At 37.9% G+C, this 19,787-nt stretch overlaps 1 protein-coding gene across 2 annotated transcripts in view; it reads left to right on the forward strand.

The window, feature by feature from the left end:
• Nucleotides 1-19,050, forward strand: part of Rhobtb3 (Rho related BTB domain containing 3) — a 56,203-nt gene extending 37,153 nt beyond the window's left edge. For both annotated transcript variants that reach the window (XM_047555545.1, XM_047555543.1), the window contains 4 exons: nt 4,831-5,004; nt 7,191-7,357; nt 13,376-13,472; nt 18,554-19,050. In XM_047555545.1, coding sequence (XP_047411501.1) covers nt 4,831-5,004; nt 7,191-7,357; nt 13,376-13,472; nt 18,554-18,669 — 554 coding nt within the window. In that variant the 3' untranslated portion in view covers nt 18,670-19,050. The remainder of the gene's footprint in view (nt 1-4,830; nt 5,005-7,190; nt 7,358-13,375; nt 13,473-18,553) is intronic.
• The last annotated feature ends 737 nt before the right edge of the window (nt 19,051-19,787 follow it).

The raw sequence follows: 19,787 nt of genomic DNA on the forward strand, positions 1-19,787 counted from the left end.
ATGTCTAAGTGCTTTTTTCCAAATGACTTCCTGTGGGACACTGAGGTCTGTCCTGTTTTTTTGTTTGTTTGTTTGTTTGTTTGTTTGTTTGTTTGCAGTACTGGGGATTTGAACCCAGGACCTTGTGCTTATGAGGCAAGCACTCAACCAACTAAGCTATATCCCCAGCCCTGAGGTCTGTCCTTTAACCATGTGTATTTTAAGGTTGACGGGATTCATACTGAGCAAATGAGGATGAGGTGGGAACAAAGCACTCCAGGGACCATATGACAACACAGGGCATGTTTTTCATAAGAGAAAAAAGATATAGTAAACTGAAGGTTATGTGGTAAACATACAAGAATAGTTTATAGTGCTGTTTCTTTTGGGCCATGGTGTCTTTTACCCTTTAATAGAATACAGTATGTTTATTAGTTATGTCCATCTCGGACTTTCCTGGATGATGCTTTGGTACTGGTCTTATGGCGAGGGCTGACCAGTCTGTTACCACTCACACAATATTTGAGGCAAATCAAGTACAATATAGTTGATTCAGTATTTACTTCTTCTGTGATGATCAGGTTCTAGTTCTTTGGCTGTCTTTTTATTTATTAATTTATTTTTTGTAACCTATGTTTCCTTGATTGGAAATTTGTTTCCAAACACCTCAGTCATCCACTTAGAGATGGACTGTTGAGTTATTCTGCAAATGAGTAATCACATTGCACGTGTGTGTGTGTGTGTGTGTGTGTGTGTTGGGAGTTCCTCTGTGAAAGGAAAGTCACAGTTCTGGACTGGGAGGAAACTTAACGTTACCACTAAGGAAGGACTTATGTTGTTGCATCACTGTGTCCCACAACAGCAACCGACCTTTAATGAATGACAGTCGGTAATGAGATTAATGGTTCTGAAATTGAGAATCAACATGTGGAACATAAACATTCTTCAAGTCTTTGCATGGTGTGTGGTCTCTGTCCCACTCAGGCTTGGGCACTTTGTTTCCCCTTGCTGTGGTCTTTTTAGACATTCCCTTGTTCCAGACCTAAAAGCTGAGGGCCAGCCTTCCTTTCCTCACCCAATGTCACTCTGAAAAACCAATGTCTTTTTTTGGTTTTGTTTTTGGTATAAATGGAAATAGCCGTTTGAAGTGTGAAGGTATCTCTAACTTTTTAATTGACAATTTAAATGTTTTATACCAAAAATAGGGATGGAAAGTATTCTGTATTTCAAGTTGATTTACATTCTACTTAACACAGACCCTCAGAGTAATGGTTGGACAGTAAACTATCTCAAATATTAATTATAAAATTTTTAAAAGTTATATTGAAGTCTTAGATAAATATGTAATTTTTCTCTATACACAGCCTAAAATATTTATAATGCAAAATATATGTTCTGAAAGATTGGTATTTGTGAAATAATTCACATTTGGAAATAACTTTGATATCCTTACTATAAATTTATGTGAGATAACAGGAAAGACAATTTAAAAACTAAATGTTTATTTAAGTTTAACGTTTTCTCTTCATGCAATAATAGTAAATTTGAAGTCACAAGCAATAACTCTTTGACTTCTTCACTCTGATTTTGAGCATGAACATCACTCAGCCTCATGGGAGGCTTAGGGAAACCTAAATGAGATTGGAATCTCTGGGACATCAGCCCCGAACTGATAAACCAATGTACCTTGATGAGGTAGAAATAGCATAGGCCAGGAAGACCTGGCCGGGGCCTTTGCTGGGACACATACTTACCGTGTAGGCTTGATTGTGTTACTTTCCATTACTGCTTTTTAAGATTGACCAAAAGTACCAAGTGGATAGTAGATGTGGGTGAAATTTAATGTCACCTTGAAATTTTAACAGAAAATTTTCATTCGTAAAACAAAGCACCTTTGTTTCCTCATCTGTGGGAGGAGATCCTAATTTCTTCCTTGTGGTGTGGTTACAGGGATTGAGATAGTGAATGCAGAGGATCAGTGGAAGCCTGACTCAGTCTCCATTCTCTTCCTGAAGTGTGGCAGCCAACTATGCCATTTCATGTTGAACCTAGGCTCCGCAGAACACCCTTCTTTTAGAAGGTTCCAGGCTGTCACCAACAACTGGCTAGTCAAAGTGGGATGTAAAAACCTGACATGGGATACTATCCCTGTAATAGGTGGTCATCAAATATGTATTTTCCCTACTACCTGTAATTCGTTGTTTGGGTTTGTTTAAAAAAAGAAGTTACTCTAGCCGTTCTAAAGTTAGTTTTGGTAAATATTTAGACGTGTATAGAAAGATAGGGGTTTCCTTTGACATTTGAATCTGTGCATGTGAAAAGTTCTTTTACAAAATTATTCCTTCCCTGTTTAGAATAGGTACATTACTCTAAATCTCTCTTCAGCTAGACAGATATCCTTTTTTCAGAATGAGACCAAACACAGTTCTAAAAATTTTACTTTTGAAACCTGAAAGTAGTATGAAGAAGGTATAACAAATGTATTTTGTTTTGTATGCAATGAAAACAAGACCTTTGATAATCCATCAAAGTGAGTAGGAGGACTGGGCTTTTACATTTTGTTTCACTCTTAAGATTATTCTTTTCCTTAGAAAAGGTCTTTTAAAACTGCAACATCAAATTAATAATACAAAGAAAAGATAGTTTGGCCTTGACATTTTCTGAGAGCATGTTTATCTTTTTACTAGAAAATTGGTGTGTGTTTTTTTTTCTCTAAGTAATTCTTCACCTGTATCCTGTTACTGGTTAGTATATAAACACTGCATAATGTTCTTTCAGCAAATATTTTTATATACAATGTTAAAAAATGTAACTCTCCTGGGGTATTATGTTAACACAACAATTTTATAGCCCCAAAACAGTGGTTTAGAGCAGAGAAACAGAAGTTGATGTTTTCTTTACTGGAAGTATGATGGTTTTTCAAACTAAACTTAAAGCTTGAAAGGGCCTTAAAAGTATTTTAAGGTACTGATTGTTTTGCAATTCTGTGGTAACATGATCAACAGAATTTTTTTTTTTTTTTTTTTCCTTTTCTTCTCTCCCTCCACTGTGCCCCTGTACTGGGGATTGAACCCAGGGATGCTCTAACACTGAGCTACATCCCCAGACCTTTTTATTCTTTATTTTGAGACAGACAGGGTTTTGAGTCTGGTCTAGAACTTGTGATCTGAGTAGCTGGGATTATGTGGTATGCCACTGTACCTGGCCTCAACAAATTTCTGTTAAAATTTCAAGACTTATCCAATTCCACCCCCATCTACTATCCACTTGGTATTTTTAGTCAATCTTAAATCACTCTGCTTTAACTCAAATGATGGGTCATTCAGTTCGTTTAACTACACTTCTAATTTTTTTTAAAATGATACCATATTTATGTTGGACATTTTTAAATCTTCAAATTGCAAGTCTGATTGTACTACCTGTTTGAATCCCTTGTTAATTGCTGTCTATGTATATCTGCAGTATGCTTTAATTATGGACACTGGTCCTCTTGGTAGATGGACACTGTCATATGGAGGCTAGGAAGGTTGTGGCAGAGGAGGAGGCCTGCTGGTAGGTAGTGTTTATTGGAGTCCCCGGAGCTCCTTCCTTGCTCCTAGTGGGGGAGATATGACTGCATAGACCACAGTGCCAAGCATTGGGCACAGCTGGCAACATCAGGGACACCTTGTAGATCCCGAGGAATTATTGGCTTTAGAGAAAGACACTGGGTTTAGATGGAGCTCTTCCTCTGTGTCAGGACAGGTTTGGCGTGGATGTAAAGGAGATAACCCAATAGTTAAAATATTTTTGAGAAGAATATGTACCCCTCATAAGTGTGAGATTTTAGGGATGGGTATAAATTCTTGGGCAGAGTAGTTTGACTCCTAGAGTTAACTTTCTGGAAAGGAACTGCTTTGTCATGCCTCTGCCATGGTGTTCCCCACTAAAACTCCTGCTCCAAAGCATGGTAGCTTTGACCTCCTCACCTTTGTATCTTCAATTCCAGACACAATGATTGGCACGTGGTGGGAACTCAGCAGTGATCTGTGGAACTGATGTAGGTCAGACTGAAGGCTGATTCCCAGATCACCTATGCCCCATGTGAAACTGCCTTTGGGTGGCGGAACAAAACCTAGAGAACTGAGCAAACTCTCCCATGAGAGTCAGTTTAATTTAGTGGATCTTTTGCGTGGGCTGAGGGGACCTTTAAATTCAAAGGCCTAGTTCCTCCGGAAGAATGCATTGTTCTCATGGAAAAGAGTAATTGTTTGGGGAGGTGATATGCTGGGGAGAGGCAGGGCCAAGGTCAACCCTTTTCAAACTTTTTGTAAGGTTGGAAATGGTCTCCTGGCTCCCTTAGAGATTTCTCTTGCCATTCCCGCTGTGAGGTATGGACTATTCGTGGTGTGCTTGTTGCAGTTTCCTATTTCTGATTTGGTGAAACCTGGTCCAGACTATCCTGTGAGTTTGGCCAGGAAGGGTCATAGGGGTTGTTTTCTTGGAGAAACATCTCCAAATCCTCTGTCCAGGGGAAGTGTTACTTTGAGACAATCAGAAAGGATAAACATTTAATTTTAAAAATAAAGCAAAAAGACTTTTCAGTGTTTCTGTGTTTAGGAAATATAAATTAAATAACAGATGGTTACCTGATTTGAAAATTGTTGCTTTCAAGGTCAACATTTGAACTCTCTTTATCATTCAACTTCAAACTAAAATCTCTGGAGTAATAAGTGGTTATCATCCCCCAAATTGGGTTTTTGTGTATTAGTTTAGCTGATGGTATGCAATGGCACTTTAGAAAGAAATTGCTAGTGTAGTTACTCATTAAATTTACCTTACTTGACTTTGTCTTTCTTTTGCACCTTCCAGGTACAACAGTGCCAGCCCATAGGGCCATCCTGGTGGCCCGTTGTGAAGTGATGGCAGCCATGTTTAATGGTAATTACATGGAAGCAAAGAGTGTCCTGATTCCAGTTTATGGTGTTTCCAAAGAGACTTTCTTGTCATTTTTAGAATACCTATACACAGACTCCTGTTGCCCAGGTGAGCAATATACATGCTAAATAATAACAATATTTTTTCTGTGTCACCCATTTTGGTAAATTGCATTCTTTGAAACCTGTTTTTGGTTAAGATCTGTCACAGTTGGCATCATGGCATGTACTAAACAGTTGGAGGTGTTGTTGGGACAACAATGAGTCTTCATTTAGTTCAAGTGGAAAATCAATGATTGAAATCCTTTTATGGGCTCTCAGCCTCTGACATAAATTCACAGATCCCAGCCAGCTCCAACAGTGTGGTGATCCCTGTAGAAACCCAGAAATGGAGGTGTTTGGGGTACTCAATGACCATTCTGATTCTAGAGATTGGAGCAGAGGGCTCCTTGGAGCATTATCTCTTCCACACAAAGAAGAGGGTTGGGTGACTGCTTTTATGGCTCTGACTTCTGATTGAGGTATTTTTGAAGACTTTTGATATTCTGAGATGCCTGGTGTCTGACCCAGAGGATGTGGGATTTTTTTTAAAAGGTGCCTTCCAACTTCTAGAGTTAGCCTATCATAAAACTGACTTCTCTGAAAACTTCCCAAGATGTTTAGGATACCCAGTGATCTGCAGAATTTATTTACAATTTTACTGACCAGGGACTGTCTTTGACCAGGAACTAACCATCTGTGGCAGCTGTAGGTTGGAACACATCTTGCAGATTTTCTCTAACTGGAGACACCTTGGAAAAAGCAAAATCCTTTCTAAGCCCTAGAGCTTTGTGATGCAGGCCTGGAAGCCCCTTTGATGTTCTTCAGCCTTTGGCCACCAGGTGGCTCCTGCCACAAACACAGCTAGAACAGGCCCCATATAGTTCAAGAGACAGACCTTTATTACAAAACCTGGGCAGGCACCCTAGCAAATATACAAAACATACATCTCAGACCACATTTCTCTTTAAGGTTCTCTCCTTTAATTTTTAGAGTAGGAAAATTTCCTGCATTTGTCATGGAACTATTTTAAATGTAATGAGCTTCTACTGGAATATTTTAGAAATTTCAGAAAAGAAAAATAACTTTTTAATTGAATTAGTTTTGGTCTTGCAGATACGCATGGAGTATTTTGGAGCTAGTTGTTACTATCAGAGTTAAAAATCAGCTTATCCTTTTGCCTAATAAAAGTTAAAGTACTGGTTCTTATTGGAAATAAATGTTACAGATTATTATTTCAATAATGGCAATTTAACATATTAAATTTAAAAATTGACCAGATTTGAAGTAATAGTAAAATTTGGTGTCTCAGGCATCATCTCCTTATTTATTTTTGGTGCGGGGGTTTGAACTCAGGGACTTGTGCATGTGATCAATCATCTCTTTAGATGAAACTGCTTTAATTGAAACTGCTAACATTAGGCCTCATTTTGCTAAATAGAAAAATGCTCAGAAAAGCAATAGTAACTACAAGACAAAGCACTTTAAAAAGGGGTTAAAGGATCAGAATGAACAAAGAGGTAAACCAAACATTAGAACATAGACATTGGGAAAATCGCACCGTTAGGCTGTTCATTGTGTTACATGTTCACCATGCACTGTGTTCTTGGTTCCACAACTGTGAAGGAACATAAAGAATTGAAGGAGGAATAAGAAAGAATTATATGAAAAATCAGACTCATAGAGAAGTGCTTAAAACAACAAACAAACAAACTGGTGGTTTCCAGAGCGAGAGGGAAGGAGAAATGGGAAGTTATTGTTTAATGGGTGCAGAACTTCATTTGGGGAAGATAAAAAAAGTTCTGGAGATGGTGGTGCCAGGTGCACAGCACCAGGAAGGCACTCCTTATCCCTCAGCTGTGTGCTCAAAAATGACTAAAATGGCAAATTTTATGTTATGTCTGTTTTACCACAGTAAAAGCAACCAAGGCAGGGGACTAGAACCAAGAAAGAAAATGTGCTAACAGAAAGATTGGCCTGATAGCTCTGGGTGGATACTTTAGGGCAGTTAGAAGTTGTCTGCTCTGGATTCCTCCCTGGGTGTGACAGCTGAAGTGGATTCTTTATGAAATGGTTTAGAGTGCTGATACCTTAAGGCTTTTCCTTGGTGTTCTTGTCCACACTGGATGATACCATCAGCACGTTCTCTCTCTGTGTGTGTGTGTGTGTGTGTGTGTGTGTGTGTGTGTGTGTGTGTTAGAGTGTAAAAGCAGAGGTTTTATCACCTGTTTCCTCTTGTTGCCCTTCTCTCGTCAGCTGGCATTTTCCAGGCCATGTGTCTCCTGATCTGTGCCGAGATGTACCAGGTCTCCAGACTGCAGCACATCTGTGAGCTGTTCATCATCACACAGCTGCAGAGCATGCCAAGCAGGGAGCTAGCCTCCATGAATCTCGATATAGTCGATCTGCTCAAAAAGGCCAAGGTAATAGGCCCTATGTGTCTGATATTTTTTGATTTTTTAAAAATTATATAAAACTATGCTACTCTTTTAAACTTTCTGTTTTTAAGAGATATATTAATACTAGTCTTAGTTTGGAAGTTTGGCTAAATGAGGCTAAAGTGCCTCCGCAACAGTTTCTGTGGCTAAGTAACTTTGAATCATTAGGGTTTTGCTTGATCCCTTTCTAAGGTGGTGGAATTTATGCATATGGAATTCTTTTTCAGTGATGGCCCTGAGTGGAGTCATTTGATTGTGGTGTTGTACTATGTCACATAGGCATTATAGGAGGTAGGATTTTCATTGTATTTCCCCAAAAGGATCACATCTTAGAGTTTCTGAAAGGACAGTGACATGGTTAACCTAACTGGTTTAATTATTCATTCATGCATTCTTATTGGAATACTTTGAAGTTCAGTTGTATGTAGGAGATATGGGTGTACTTCATTAATTCTTATGAAATGACTTTATTGGTATGGCTCACTATATTAGGAATATAGTTAAAAAAACAGTTTGAGATTGAAAACTACTTTAGTATGACATGCTTATTCTGGGCCTCTTCTAAGCTTTTTATTTTTATTTTCTGTTTATTTTTTGTGGAACAGGGGATTGAACTTAGGGGCACTTTACCACTGAGCTACATCCCCGCCACTTTTTAATTTTTATTTGGAGACAGAGCTTGGCTGAGTTGCCCAGGCTGGCCTTGAACTTGCAATCCTCCTGCCTCAGTCTCCTAAATTCTGGGATTAGAGGCATTCACTATTGTACCTGACTAGGACTACTTTATTTTTAAGAATTGTATTGCAACTAATTCTAGGGAACAGATGGAGTTTACACAATTAAAATAACTGTGAATAACTGTAGTTATGAAACCCCAGAATATGAATCTGACAAAGGACTGGGCCAGTATCTGTAAATAAACTTGAATTGCTATGTTGAAATCGACCTCCCAAGCCCCATCCTGGTGTGCTCCCAGTCAAAAGTCTGTCATCTCCTCATTCCCATTCTCTTTTATTCCAGAGAGCAAAGGTTGGGTTATCTCAATGGTACTCTGCCATTCCATCCACTGCCTAAGGCAGATTAGGACTTGAGGGTTGGGATTCACCATCAATATTGCTGAAGTGGTATGAACCCTCTAGTCTTTTTCAAAGGAATATCTTTTTTTTAATTATTATTTTTTAATTTGTTCTAATTAGTTATATATTACAGTACAATGCACTTTGACACATCATATATAAAGCGTATAACTTCTCATTCTTCTGGTTGTACATGATATAGAATTACACCAGTCATGTGATCATATATGCACATAGGGTAATAATGTTTGATTCGTTCTACTATCATTCCTACCCCCATGCCCTCCCCACTTTCACTTCCCTCTGTCTAATCCACAGTACCTCTATTCTTCCCTACCCACCCCCCTTATTGAGTCAGCATTCTCATATCAGAGAAAACATTCTGCCTCTAGCTCTTTGGGATTAGCTTATTTCACTTAGCATGATATTCTCCAGCTCCATCCATTTACTGGCAAATGCCATAATTTCATTTTTCTTTAAGGCTAAGTAATATTCCATTGTGTACATATACAACAATTTCTTTATCCATTCATCTGTTGAAGGGCACCTAGGTTGGTTCCATAGTTTAGCTATTGTGAATTGAGCTGCTATAAACATTGATGTGACTGCATCTCTGTGGTATGCTGATTTTAAGTCCTTTGGATATATACCTAAGGAGTGGGATAATTGGGTCAAATGGTGGTTCCATTCCAAGTTTTCTGAGGAATCTTCAAAGGAATATCTTTGACCCATCACTGCTGACTGTTAGGATTTCTTAAAATATTATCTGGCATACAGCATATTATCTATCTCTAACAACTCTGACATCCAGGGTTTAAAAAACAAAATGACAACTTCGTCTTCATCCACATGATGGGGCAAAGGACAGAACTCTGTGACCACACAAAGCTTGCCTCCAGGCTGAGGTGAACTCATTAATCAACCTGTGTATTTCTGGGCATAGAAGGGAATTCATTTAAAGCTTTGGAGTATTTTTACTGTCTTCTTTTTTGAACTTCATTTGTTGCATAATCAAATCTTAGGATCATATATTAGGGATAAAAACAGATTTAAAAAATGAATCCTCATCTGACTCTGCAATCTATTTACATTGAACTTGAGATAATTACATAGTTTCCCTTAAATTTTACTTTAAAATTTTTCTTATTCCACAACCTCAGTTCGTTTTTGATGTATCATTTTCATGCTGTTCTAACAAGTCTGTCATAGGTATAAAAAAAAAAAATGGACACAAGCTTCTTTTCCTTGTCTTTAAATAGTTTATGTGTAAGAAAGCTTCCTGTGTGGTCACAGTGATTTCTTTAGATGTCCCCCTTACCCCATACATTCTTGGTTCTCATCAAGTATTCTTCATGAGCTGTTTTCCCCCCGATCCTGTGGTTTCTCACTGTGTTATTATCCTTATCTGCTTTCCCCCCACAAATTTAAGAAGTCTAATATAACAGTTCTTTTTGAATTTTATTATTTGTTTCTGGAAACTTTTTTTTATATACTAAGTTTAAGCTTAAATTTACCAATTTTCCTTTGTTCTCTTCCTGGGGTCCCTAATTAGGTGATTATGAATTCCAGATAACAGAAAAAAATTTTTCCCAAGTCCTATACTTTGGATCTTGAGGGTCCCTCCAAGGCCCATGTGTTGAAAGATTGGTCCTCAGCTTGGCACTGTTGGGAGATGGTGGACAATTTAAGAGGTGGAGCCTCGTAGAAGGTCTTCAGGTTCCTGGGAGCATTGTCCTCAAAGGGGATTGTGGAAATCTCACTCCCGTCCTCTTACTCTCTTTCACTTCCTAGTCATGAGGTAAGTGGTTTTCCTGTGCTGGGCCCTCCTGCCATGATGTGCTGCCACAGCCCACAGAGCAATGGGGCCAACCAATCATGGATTGAAACCCCTAAAACTGTAAGCCAAAGTAAACTTTTTCTCTTTATAAGTCTATTATCCCAGGTATGTATATGTTATAGTATGTAAAGCTGACTGACACACAGGTTTCTCCTTGAAGTTCCTAGTTTCATGTTCCATTTCACCCGTCAGTTCATCCTGATAGTCTGAATTTGGTAAACATTTGCTACTAGATTCCCTAGTAGCTTTCTGAATAATTAAAACTTCCAGTCGGTTTTTTCTCATCCCTGCCAGTTTTGTATCACATATCAGGAAAGCATCTTCTATGTCTTTTATAGATGAGCAGTTTGGGTATTCTCTCATTTCTGTTTCCACTCTCCCCTAGCCTCTCTCAATTCTCTGCCATGATTCTATCTTCAGGTTCCTATATGTCCATCAAGTTGTTGCATTATATATGTCATCTCATAACAGAGAGATGCTTATTACCCCCAATCATATCAATTTCTTCAGACTGATGTAAAGATTCTTTATCTCTACACCCATTCAAGCCCCGTGTGTCTATACTTCAATTCCTATGAAATTGCATTTAGTCTCATATTAACATTTAAATTCATCTTCTTATATATGTTAATATTTGACCACCTGTGTCTACAGGCTTTCTTTCTGACCTTTTTTGTGAGTTCCTGGGAGCCTTCTTTGTAGTCTTTATACAGCTCTTAAGCTCTTGCGTTTGGTTTATATATTTTTAATGCCTTTCTCTTTTGTTCTTTTGCATATTTCAGTTTGAACCTACTATTGTATGTTAGCAAATACTTTTTGAAAAACCTAATTTTTACAATGATATGTGTTTCATTTCTTGTCAAGCTCTCATGGTGATGGTGTCTTACATCTTGTTCAAAAATAAAAATCTGCATTTGAAGTTATGTCTTTGTAGTTAGTTGTGCATCTCTGTGATCTCCCTTCTCTTTCAAAGTCACAGCCCTTAGGCAATGTCCAGACCTTCTGGTGATAGGTTATCTGCTCTGGGTTAATCATTTAATAGTGATGGTGGCTTCTGTTAAAGTAGTGTACAGGTTCTTATTCTGTTCCCCTGAGATTAGTCACATTCATTTACTGAAAGATAGGGGAAAAATGTGATGTGGGATTGATGAGACGAGCTATAAACTTCCTTCCAATTGAAAATTCTGCTTCCATGTACTACAAATAAGAGGGACTTGTGAATTTGTATGTCAGAATGCACTATATACTTTTTTTTTTTTCCTTGCAGAACTGGGTATTGAACACGGGCACTCTACCACTGTGCTACATTGCTAGTTGCCCACCCTCCCATTTTTACTTTTTATTTTAAGACAGGGTCTAAGTTGCCTAGGCTGGCCTAGAAGCTGTGGTCTTCCTGCCTTAACCTCCCAAATAGGTGGGATTGTAGATATGTGCCACCATATCCAGCAATGTTTAAAAGTTCTCATTCTTGAGTTTCCTTCTTAGGATTTGATATTATAACTGTTTTGATTTAGCATGACTTACTGCTTATTTAACATTTTTGAATATTGTTAGAAGAGCCATAATTAACTTAAAGGTGGAAACAACCTTAATGTCCATCTGATGATAAAAGGATAAACAAAATGTAGTGTGTGTGTGTGTGTGTGTGTGTGTGTGTACATGTATTTATATATAAACAAATGTATTTTATATATATACGTACATACATATACGTGTGTATGTACATATATATGTATGTATGTATATACAGTGGAATATTATTCAGCCTTAAAAGGAAATACAATTTTGATATATACCACAACATGGATGAAACTTGGAAGACATTATGCAAGTGAAATAAGCCAGAATGTAAAGGACAAATATTGAATGATTCTACTTATATGAGACACCTAGAATAGTCAAATTTATAGTGACATAAAATAGAATAGTGGTTAACAGGTCCTGGGCATATGGGGTTAAGAGGAATTATTGTTTAGTGGGTACAGGGTTTCAGTTTGGGTTGATAAACAGTTCTGGAAATAGATAGTGGTACTGGTTGCACAGTCATGTGAAGGTACTTTTTTACACTTAAAGATGGTTAAAATGATAAGTCTTTGCATATTGTACCAAAATAATAATAATAATGATAATGATAATAATAAAGTTACCCATCAACAATTTACTATAATCCAAATTGGTGGTTGGATGGACCAGGGACTATCACTAGGTTTGCACCATGGTGATGATGTCAATGACCAGGTTGCTCAGAAGTTCACTCTATTTGCAGCTGTTGAAATGAGGAGAATTGAGTAAGAAATCCTGCTCAGTATAGCAATATACCCATAAAAGCAACTATTCAGGTATAACTTTCTCATAGGAATGTTTACACGTGGAAACCTATGCCCTTAGGCTAATTTCCTCTTCAGAGTAGTTTTTGGTTTGTTCTTCAGATGAACCTGTTTGGATATTGCTCACCGTAATCTTCTGCTCCACAGACACAAGTGCAGTTAGTGAAGTCCATGACCTTAGTTAAAACTTTAAATTAAGTTGTACCTGTTGCTACATGTCTGTAATTGCAGCCACTTGGAAGTTGAGGCAGGATCACAGGTTCAAGACCAGCCTGGGAAATTAGAGAGACTCTGTCTCAAAATGAGGAAGGAAAAAAAAAAAAAAGCAAAAGGGCTGGGGGTGTAGCTCAACGGTAGAGTGCTCACCACCTACACCACCTAGCATGTGTGAGGCCCTGGGTTCAATCCCCAGTACCCAAAAAAGAAAAAAAAAATTAAAAAACCTCAAGAACCTCTAATAGTCTTGGTTAACCACAGGCACAGCCATACCTCTACTGTAGATGTTTGGCCACCACAGCAGCAGTAGCTTATTATTCACTATTGATTCAACTTCTTCATTGAATGATGTAACTTCATTGTTATTTGTTAATAATGGTCCACTTTCCTTTCTGCTGTCACAGCAGCCTGAAGGCTGCATCATGCATAGGCACTTACTCGTGGATATGGACTCTCTGGTTCCTCCCAGGCCACTATCTGTATCTAGTTGTCATCCTGATCGAAGGGTGTGATATACAATGTTGTTTCTTTTTCATTTTTCTTGCAGTTCCACCACTCTGATTGCCTTTCAACCTGGCTGCTTCATTTCATTGCCACTAACTACCTCATCTTCAGTCAAAAGCCTGAATTTCAGGATCTTTCAGGTAGATCGCCAATTTATGCCTTGCAAAGAAAACTTCATTTTTTTTTTTTGTTAGATATGAGACATAATTTGAAAAAAAAAGAAAAAAAGGTTTTAACACAATAAGAAGAGTCAGTATACTACATTCCTTTTAAATTGTTCAGGGTGGTAATTGAGGACTTCTTAATTTGTAATCACCTGTGTTACATAAGCAGCTTGACCTGTGTTACACAAGAAGTTTTCTAATGATTATTTCATAGCTCCATTCATTTTTAAATGCATTTTTTTTTCTGAAATAGAGAAGGTGGTGAAACATGTCCTCAGGTGGCATTTGGTTGTGATACCTGAGATCTTAGTTTTAACTACCTAAGTAAGTCAGAAGCAAAATTTAAGCAATACATTTAATTTTTTTCTTAAAAGGGAATTTATTGCTTATTATTTATGATATATAGTTTTATTGTACTAGATATCTATAGTCATTAAGTATATATATGCAGGACCCTCATAATACTTTGAAATAACATTTTTGTTGTTGATTCAAAGTGTTAAGAAACTTACTGAGCAGAAAGTGTACATAATGTGGGGCTGGGGTTGTGGCTCAGTGGTGGAGCGCTTGTCTAGCACGGTGTGAGGCACTGGTTTCTCAGCACTGCATGTGAATAAAAATAAAGGTCCATCAACAACTAAAAAAAAAAAATATATATATATATATAATTTTTAAAATGAAAGAAAGTGTACATACTGTGATTTCTAAATTAAATTACAAAGTGTAAAACCAGGTAAAGGTGAGTTTCCTAGTACTGTGTCAGAGGAAGGAAAAAGAAAATAGTTGTCAGAAGAGATAGACTCATCAGTCAGCTGGATTCAATGGTTTGCTCACATTATCACTTAGCATAGAGTCAAGGAAAAATTGAGCTGAAAAGGTAAATGACAGTATACTCGGTCAAGTACTTTTAAGCTCTGGACAAAGAGCTCTCCATGGAGATGCCTGAAGGTCTTATGGGACAAATTGCAGAAAGCATGCAGTGAATGAGGCAAAGAACAGGGGAAGGAATAAGGAGAAGAAGGGAAGGCTAAAATCTATAGTTCTGGACTCTTCCCTTCCTCCTTCTGGTTTATTCCACTTCTGTTTTACACCTTACAGTTCTGCTTAAAATTTTAGTTAGTCAAAAAAGATTCTGCTGGCAGCAGACATGAAAATCTCCTGCCTCCCTTCAGGTGCTCATGTAGTTATGGAAACCAAGGAACACCCAGTCCGTTTTTGACAGAGGTGTGCAGCCAGTCAACAAACATTACATGCTTATTGGGAGCCCCCTTACGTGGAGCTCAACTATGAAGACAGTAGAGTAACAATAAAACCAAAGCAAATCAATTGGTATTATTAGGTATCTACTTTTTGCAAGAAAAACAAAGTTCATTCATAAAGGTAAAGGATGCTTCTGCTTGCTGTCAGTTAGTAGGGACATTTTTGCATGGTCATTCTTTAAGAAGTCAGTATTCATCTGAACTGCCATTTGGTTTTAGAGCCACTGTTACTATGCCACCTTAAGTCACCTTCATTTGTAAAAGAAGAATAACATTATGCTCTACTTACTGTTTTGTATAGTTGTATGCCATTGTGGCATACTATCACAACCTTGGGAGAAAGGTACTCTATAAATCCTTCATGTTATTAACTTTATTATATTTTATTACTTATATAATTGCCTATAAAGTTTGTAATAAGTAACTGGCATAGTGAAAAGCAGGACTGCAGGGTATAATCTGAGTGGGCAGGGCGAGGGGCTAAAGCCTCCGCAGTGGCTGTCTCTGTTCTGTGGGTGGGAATTGTGGGGGCATCCTGGGCACACTTGTTCCAAGGTGCCTATTCCTGTTCAGCAGCCTGCCATGGTGTGTGGTCCTCTTCAGCAGAGACATGAAGCTCCTCTGGATGAGGGAGAATTTAATTCTCCAAATCAGCCTTACAAACTGGCACTCTGTGGGTTCAATGTAGCCTGTCAAAGCATTTGATGTGAACCACATTTTAAAATTTTCATTTTAATGTTATGTCAGCATTTTAAAATTCCATGTTTTTGGCTTCTTTGAAAAATGGAAGATGTGGGTACTCTGGGCCCATCTTCCCATGGGCAACAGCCTGAGCAGGGCAGTGGCTGCCACTGAGAGGAATGTGTCCTTCAGAGTGTTGCGGGCAGCTGTCCCCTCTGCCTCATACCTGGCTTGCTTCATATGGTCACCTGAAGTTCAAAAGGGTTCTTATCACAATTTCTTTAGTTTCCTTGTAGAATTGCCCATTTTCAGTTTTAGGAGTTATCATGTTATTGTTGAAATTCTACAATTCTACAATTTTTTTCCTCTTAATTTAGAATTTTTCTTATTTAAGGGTGATTGGAAATCAGAAGGTGAAACTAGAAAAAATCTCATCAAGGCATGGATACTTCAGAACTCTGTTAAATAGCTTGTTAAATATTAGATGTTTATGTGCTATGTTCTTCTGAAAACAGCAACTCCTAGGAATATATGACCCTTGGTGGCTATAGATTCATTTTTATCATGTTAAATTTAGCTGAATATTATATTTGTTTTGGTTTTTGCTGGCTGCCAGAACTCATAGGTGATAACTGTTCTCTGGTGTTCTGTCTTAACTGAACCTGTCATCTCTTGTCTCTGGAACCTAGAGAACTAGTTTTCCTGAACATCCAGCTTGTTTCTGTTTACTCAGGTCCTGCAGCCTAAACCAAGACCTTGTTAATCCAGATTCCAATAGTTGAGATTATAGAACAGATGGAGAAGTGGAGTGATTCACCCAACAGAATCCCAGAAAGTCTTGTGTGTTTGAGGTACCAGGTGCTTGAGAAGCCAGGACAAGGCGTGGGGCCACGGCAGTGGAATGAGTTGAGTCTTTTGCCACACCCTCACCTCCCACACAGGCAGTTGCTGCTGCATCATCACAGGAAATAGGAAGTTTACTGTGGAGGAATTAAAACAACAAATATTCTAGAATCATGAATTCTGGGTGTCCCTGGGACCAGGAGTAAGGAGCTAGGCTGAAGCAGGGGGTTATGTGAAAGGGTATACATTGTTTAATAAGGTTCCAGCCTCCTTCCCATATCCAGGTTCTAGAATTCTGGAACTTATGTATTTGCCACCCTGACCTCCATGCCCTGTGCATGAAATGGAAGTATCCTTCTCTAACCTGAGAGGGAAAATGCACAAATGTAGCCCTTTGGGAGAAATTTGTTCTAATCATGTGGTGTTGTGTTCTTCCAGTCACCAAGTCTTACCCATGCCCCAGAGGTTTCCAAACAGCTCTCCAGTATCTCATTCTTAAATACCAAAATATCATTGAGGATCAAAAGATGCTTGGAGCAGTCACTGATAAAAATATGTACTAAAAATGAAACAAACAAAAATGGAATGTGCTTAAAGGAACAGAGACACAGGAGTAAAGGAAAACCTAAATTGAAAAAATAATTAAAAACCCTAAAATTCATGGTCCTCAAAGAATAAGAGATATGCATTCATAAAGTAGAACTAGAACTGTATACAAATATTCACCTGGGTGCACTGGTACACTCCTGTAATCCCAGTGACTAAGGAGGCTGAGGCAGGAGAATTGCAAGTTTGAGGCCAACCCCAACAACTTAGCAAGAACCTATATCAAGATAAAAAAGACTGGGAATTTAGCTCAGGAGGAGTAAAATTCCCTTGGGTTCAATCTCCCATACCAAAAAAAAAGAGAGAGAAAAAAAAGAAATAATATTCATAATATTATTGGAATAATATTCCAGGACCTGGGTAAAGGGACATATAGGGAGTTGTTTAATGGGTACAGAGTTTTAGTTTTACAAGTTGAAAACAGTCTGGAGATTGGTTGTATATAGCATGAACATACTAAATACAATTGAACTATGTATTTAAAATTAAAATGGCAAATTCTATGGTATATGTATTTAAAAAAATTAAAAAGTTCTTAAAAATTAAAAATACAGCAAAAGTATAAAATATATAAAAATGAAAAATAAACTAAATAAAATAATTAAAAGATAAAAGTAATCTCTTGGAAAATAGGACAGAAAAGTAAAGGGACAGATAGGAGAGAAAGTTTTGTTTTTAATTGGAGGCTCAGTCTAGAAGTTCAATGTTAAATAGAAGTTCATGGCTGGGGGGGAATCCAGTGGGAGGAAATTACCAAAGAAATAAATCAAGAAGTTATCCCAGTACTGAAAGACCTGAATCAGCCAATTGAAAGGGTTTACTAAGTGCTCAGCTAAATAAATGTACAAAGTGTATCATTAGTATGTGGAAAAACAGTATAAACAAAAAACTCAATTTCTGGGATTGAAAAAACATAGATCACCTACCAAGCACTGTAAGTCTGAATGACAGTGAAGCTCTTGAAGGTAGAGAGCCGTGGAATATATCTTCAATCTTGCGAGGGGAATTTTCAACCTAGTATTCTATACTACACCACATACTCCATACATGTGAGCTTAGACAAAAGACGTTGCATCACAAGCAAGATCTCAGAAAAACTTCTCAGATGCCCCACTTTCAGGACTCTAATACAGGTTATGCTTCACCAAAACGAAGGGGGTAAACAAAGTAAAGACTCTAGAGTTGAGGAACGGTCAGACCCAGCACCAAGGCGCGGAGAGGCCTGGAAAGCAAGAAGGGCCCTGGCCTGCAGCTACAACTGGAGTGGGTAGACTGCCTGATGACTGTTTCCCACCAGGGCATCCCTCCAATCAGGAGCTCTTCACAGAGTTTGAACGACCAAGTTAACTACAAAGAAAACCAGTTAGAAAAGAGGAGCCAGTTATCTCCAGGAAAAACCAAAGTTTTATTGAAAAAATAAACAAACAAAAAAAAGCAAAGTAATATAGTCAAATATTGATGAAGCAGTGAATGAAATGTATATGATTATAAAAATCACATAATAAATTCAGTGACTGATTTAACTGGGATTGTGTTAAATGATTTGGAAGACTTGAGGAAAAGATGGGGTATATATCACAGAGCTCAGATCTCATTACATAGGAAGTCAATAGTTAATACCTTGATCAAAAATAAAATGCATTCACCTTCTTTTTCTTACAATTTCAGTGGAAGAACGCAGTTTTGTTGAAAAGCACAGATGGCCATCAAATATGTACTTGAAGCAGCTTGCGGAATACAGGAAGTATATTCACTCCCGGAAATGCCGTTGCTTAGTGATGTAACCTGTAGCTTTTATATACGTACACTTTTTTATTATTATGAAGAATGGGATACCTCTGGGTTCCAGTAAAACTCTTATGACTGAAACCAATGTGGGCGTTAAAACAAAATTATCATACAGTTTAATGTGTTCATTAGTTCTCTTTGAAAAAAACTATTGTGATCTTAAAAGGGAGCAAACTATACCACAGACTAAACAGGCTTCACCCTAAAATATAAAGCTGTTGTGCAGCTGTGTTTCCCCTTCAGTATGTTCTGTTGCTTCAGTGATATTAAGACCCCTCTCGGATAAGAAATGTTTAAATTAAAAAAAAAAATCATTTAGGATTAATATAGAAGTTTCATCATGTCTGATTAATTACTCTATTAAAATATAGGGTTTTCAAAGACCCAATGTAGCTGTTTCTCCATGAGAAATATCAGGGAAGACTAAGTAGTCCTTTCTGAGAATTTTGGAAAGTGACATGCCACTTGGTTCCAAAGCAGTGACAATGTTTGAATCAACGTCATGAAAAAAAATTCTTTCATCTGGACTATCCACCTGAATCGCCTTGTGTCCTCCCTAGGATTCTGATTAGGCAGGAAACTGAACTGGGGTCAGCTTTGTCTGTGTGTGACCTTTAGTGGCAAGGGCTTCCCACTTACAAGGGCCTGACATTTTTTTAGTGTTCTGCTGCTGCAGTCATGATATTCTTTATAATGATTGAAGAAGGGCCCTGTGTTTTCACTACATAGAAGTGCCCCCCCAAATTATAGATATTTCCTGACAGAAAAAAATGCAGTGTTTTCTGGCTCAAACATCATTCTCTCTGAAAGAAAAGAGGCTCTGATATCAAGGGAAGAGAACATTTATAGGTTCCCACCTTTGGGGAAGTCCTTACCACTGAGGGCCTCTGCTGCCAATTCTGTTGGCAAATGACTGTTGTGTTGTCTTAACTTTAAAACACTCACAGCAGCCTCTATCACAGAAGGGTAGTTACTTCGATGATTCTGTAGCATCAGGATGTTGGTGAGAGTGACCTAGTAGCCTGGCTTTAATATACATTCTAAGAGATGCTCACAAGAAAAGGTGCTTTCTAGAGAATTTGCTATGAAGGCTCAAGAATTTTTTTTGTGTGTG

This window comes from Sciurus carolinensis, chromosome 6 (assembly GCF_902686445.1).
Source record: "Sciurus carolinensis chromosome 6, mSciCar1.2, whole genome shotgun sequence".
NCBI classification, from domain to species: Eukaryota; Metazoa; Chordata; class Mammalia; order Rodentia; family Sciuridae; genus Sciurus; species Sciurus carolinensis.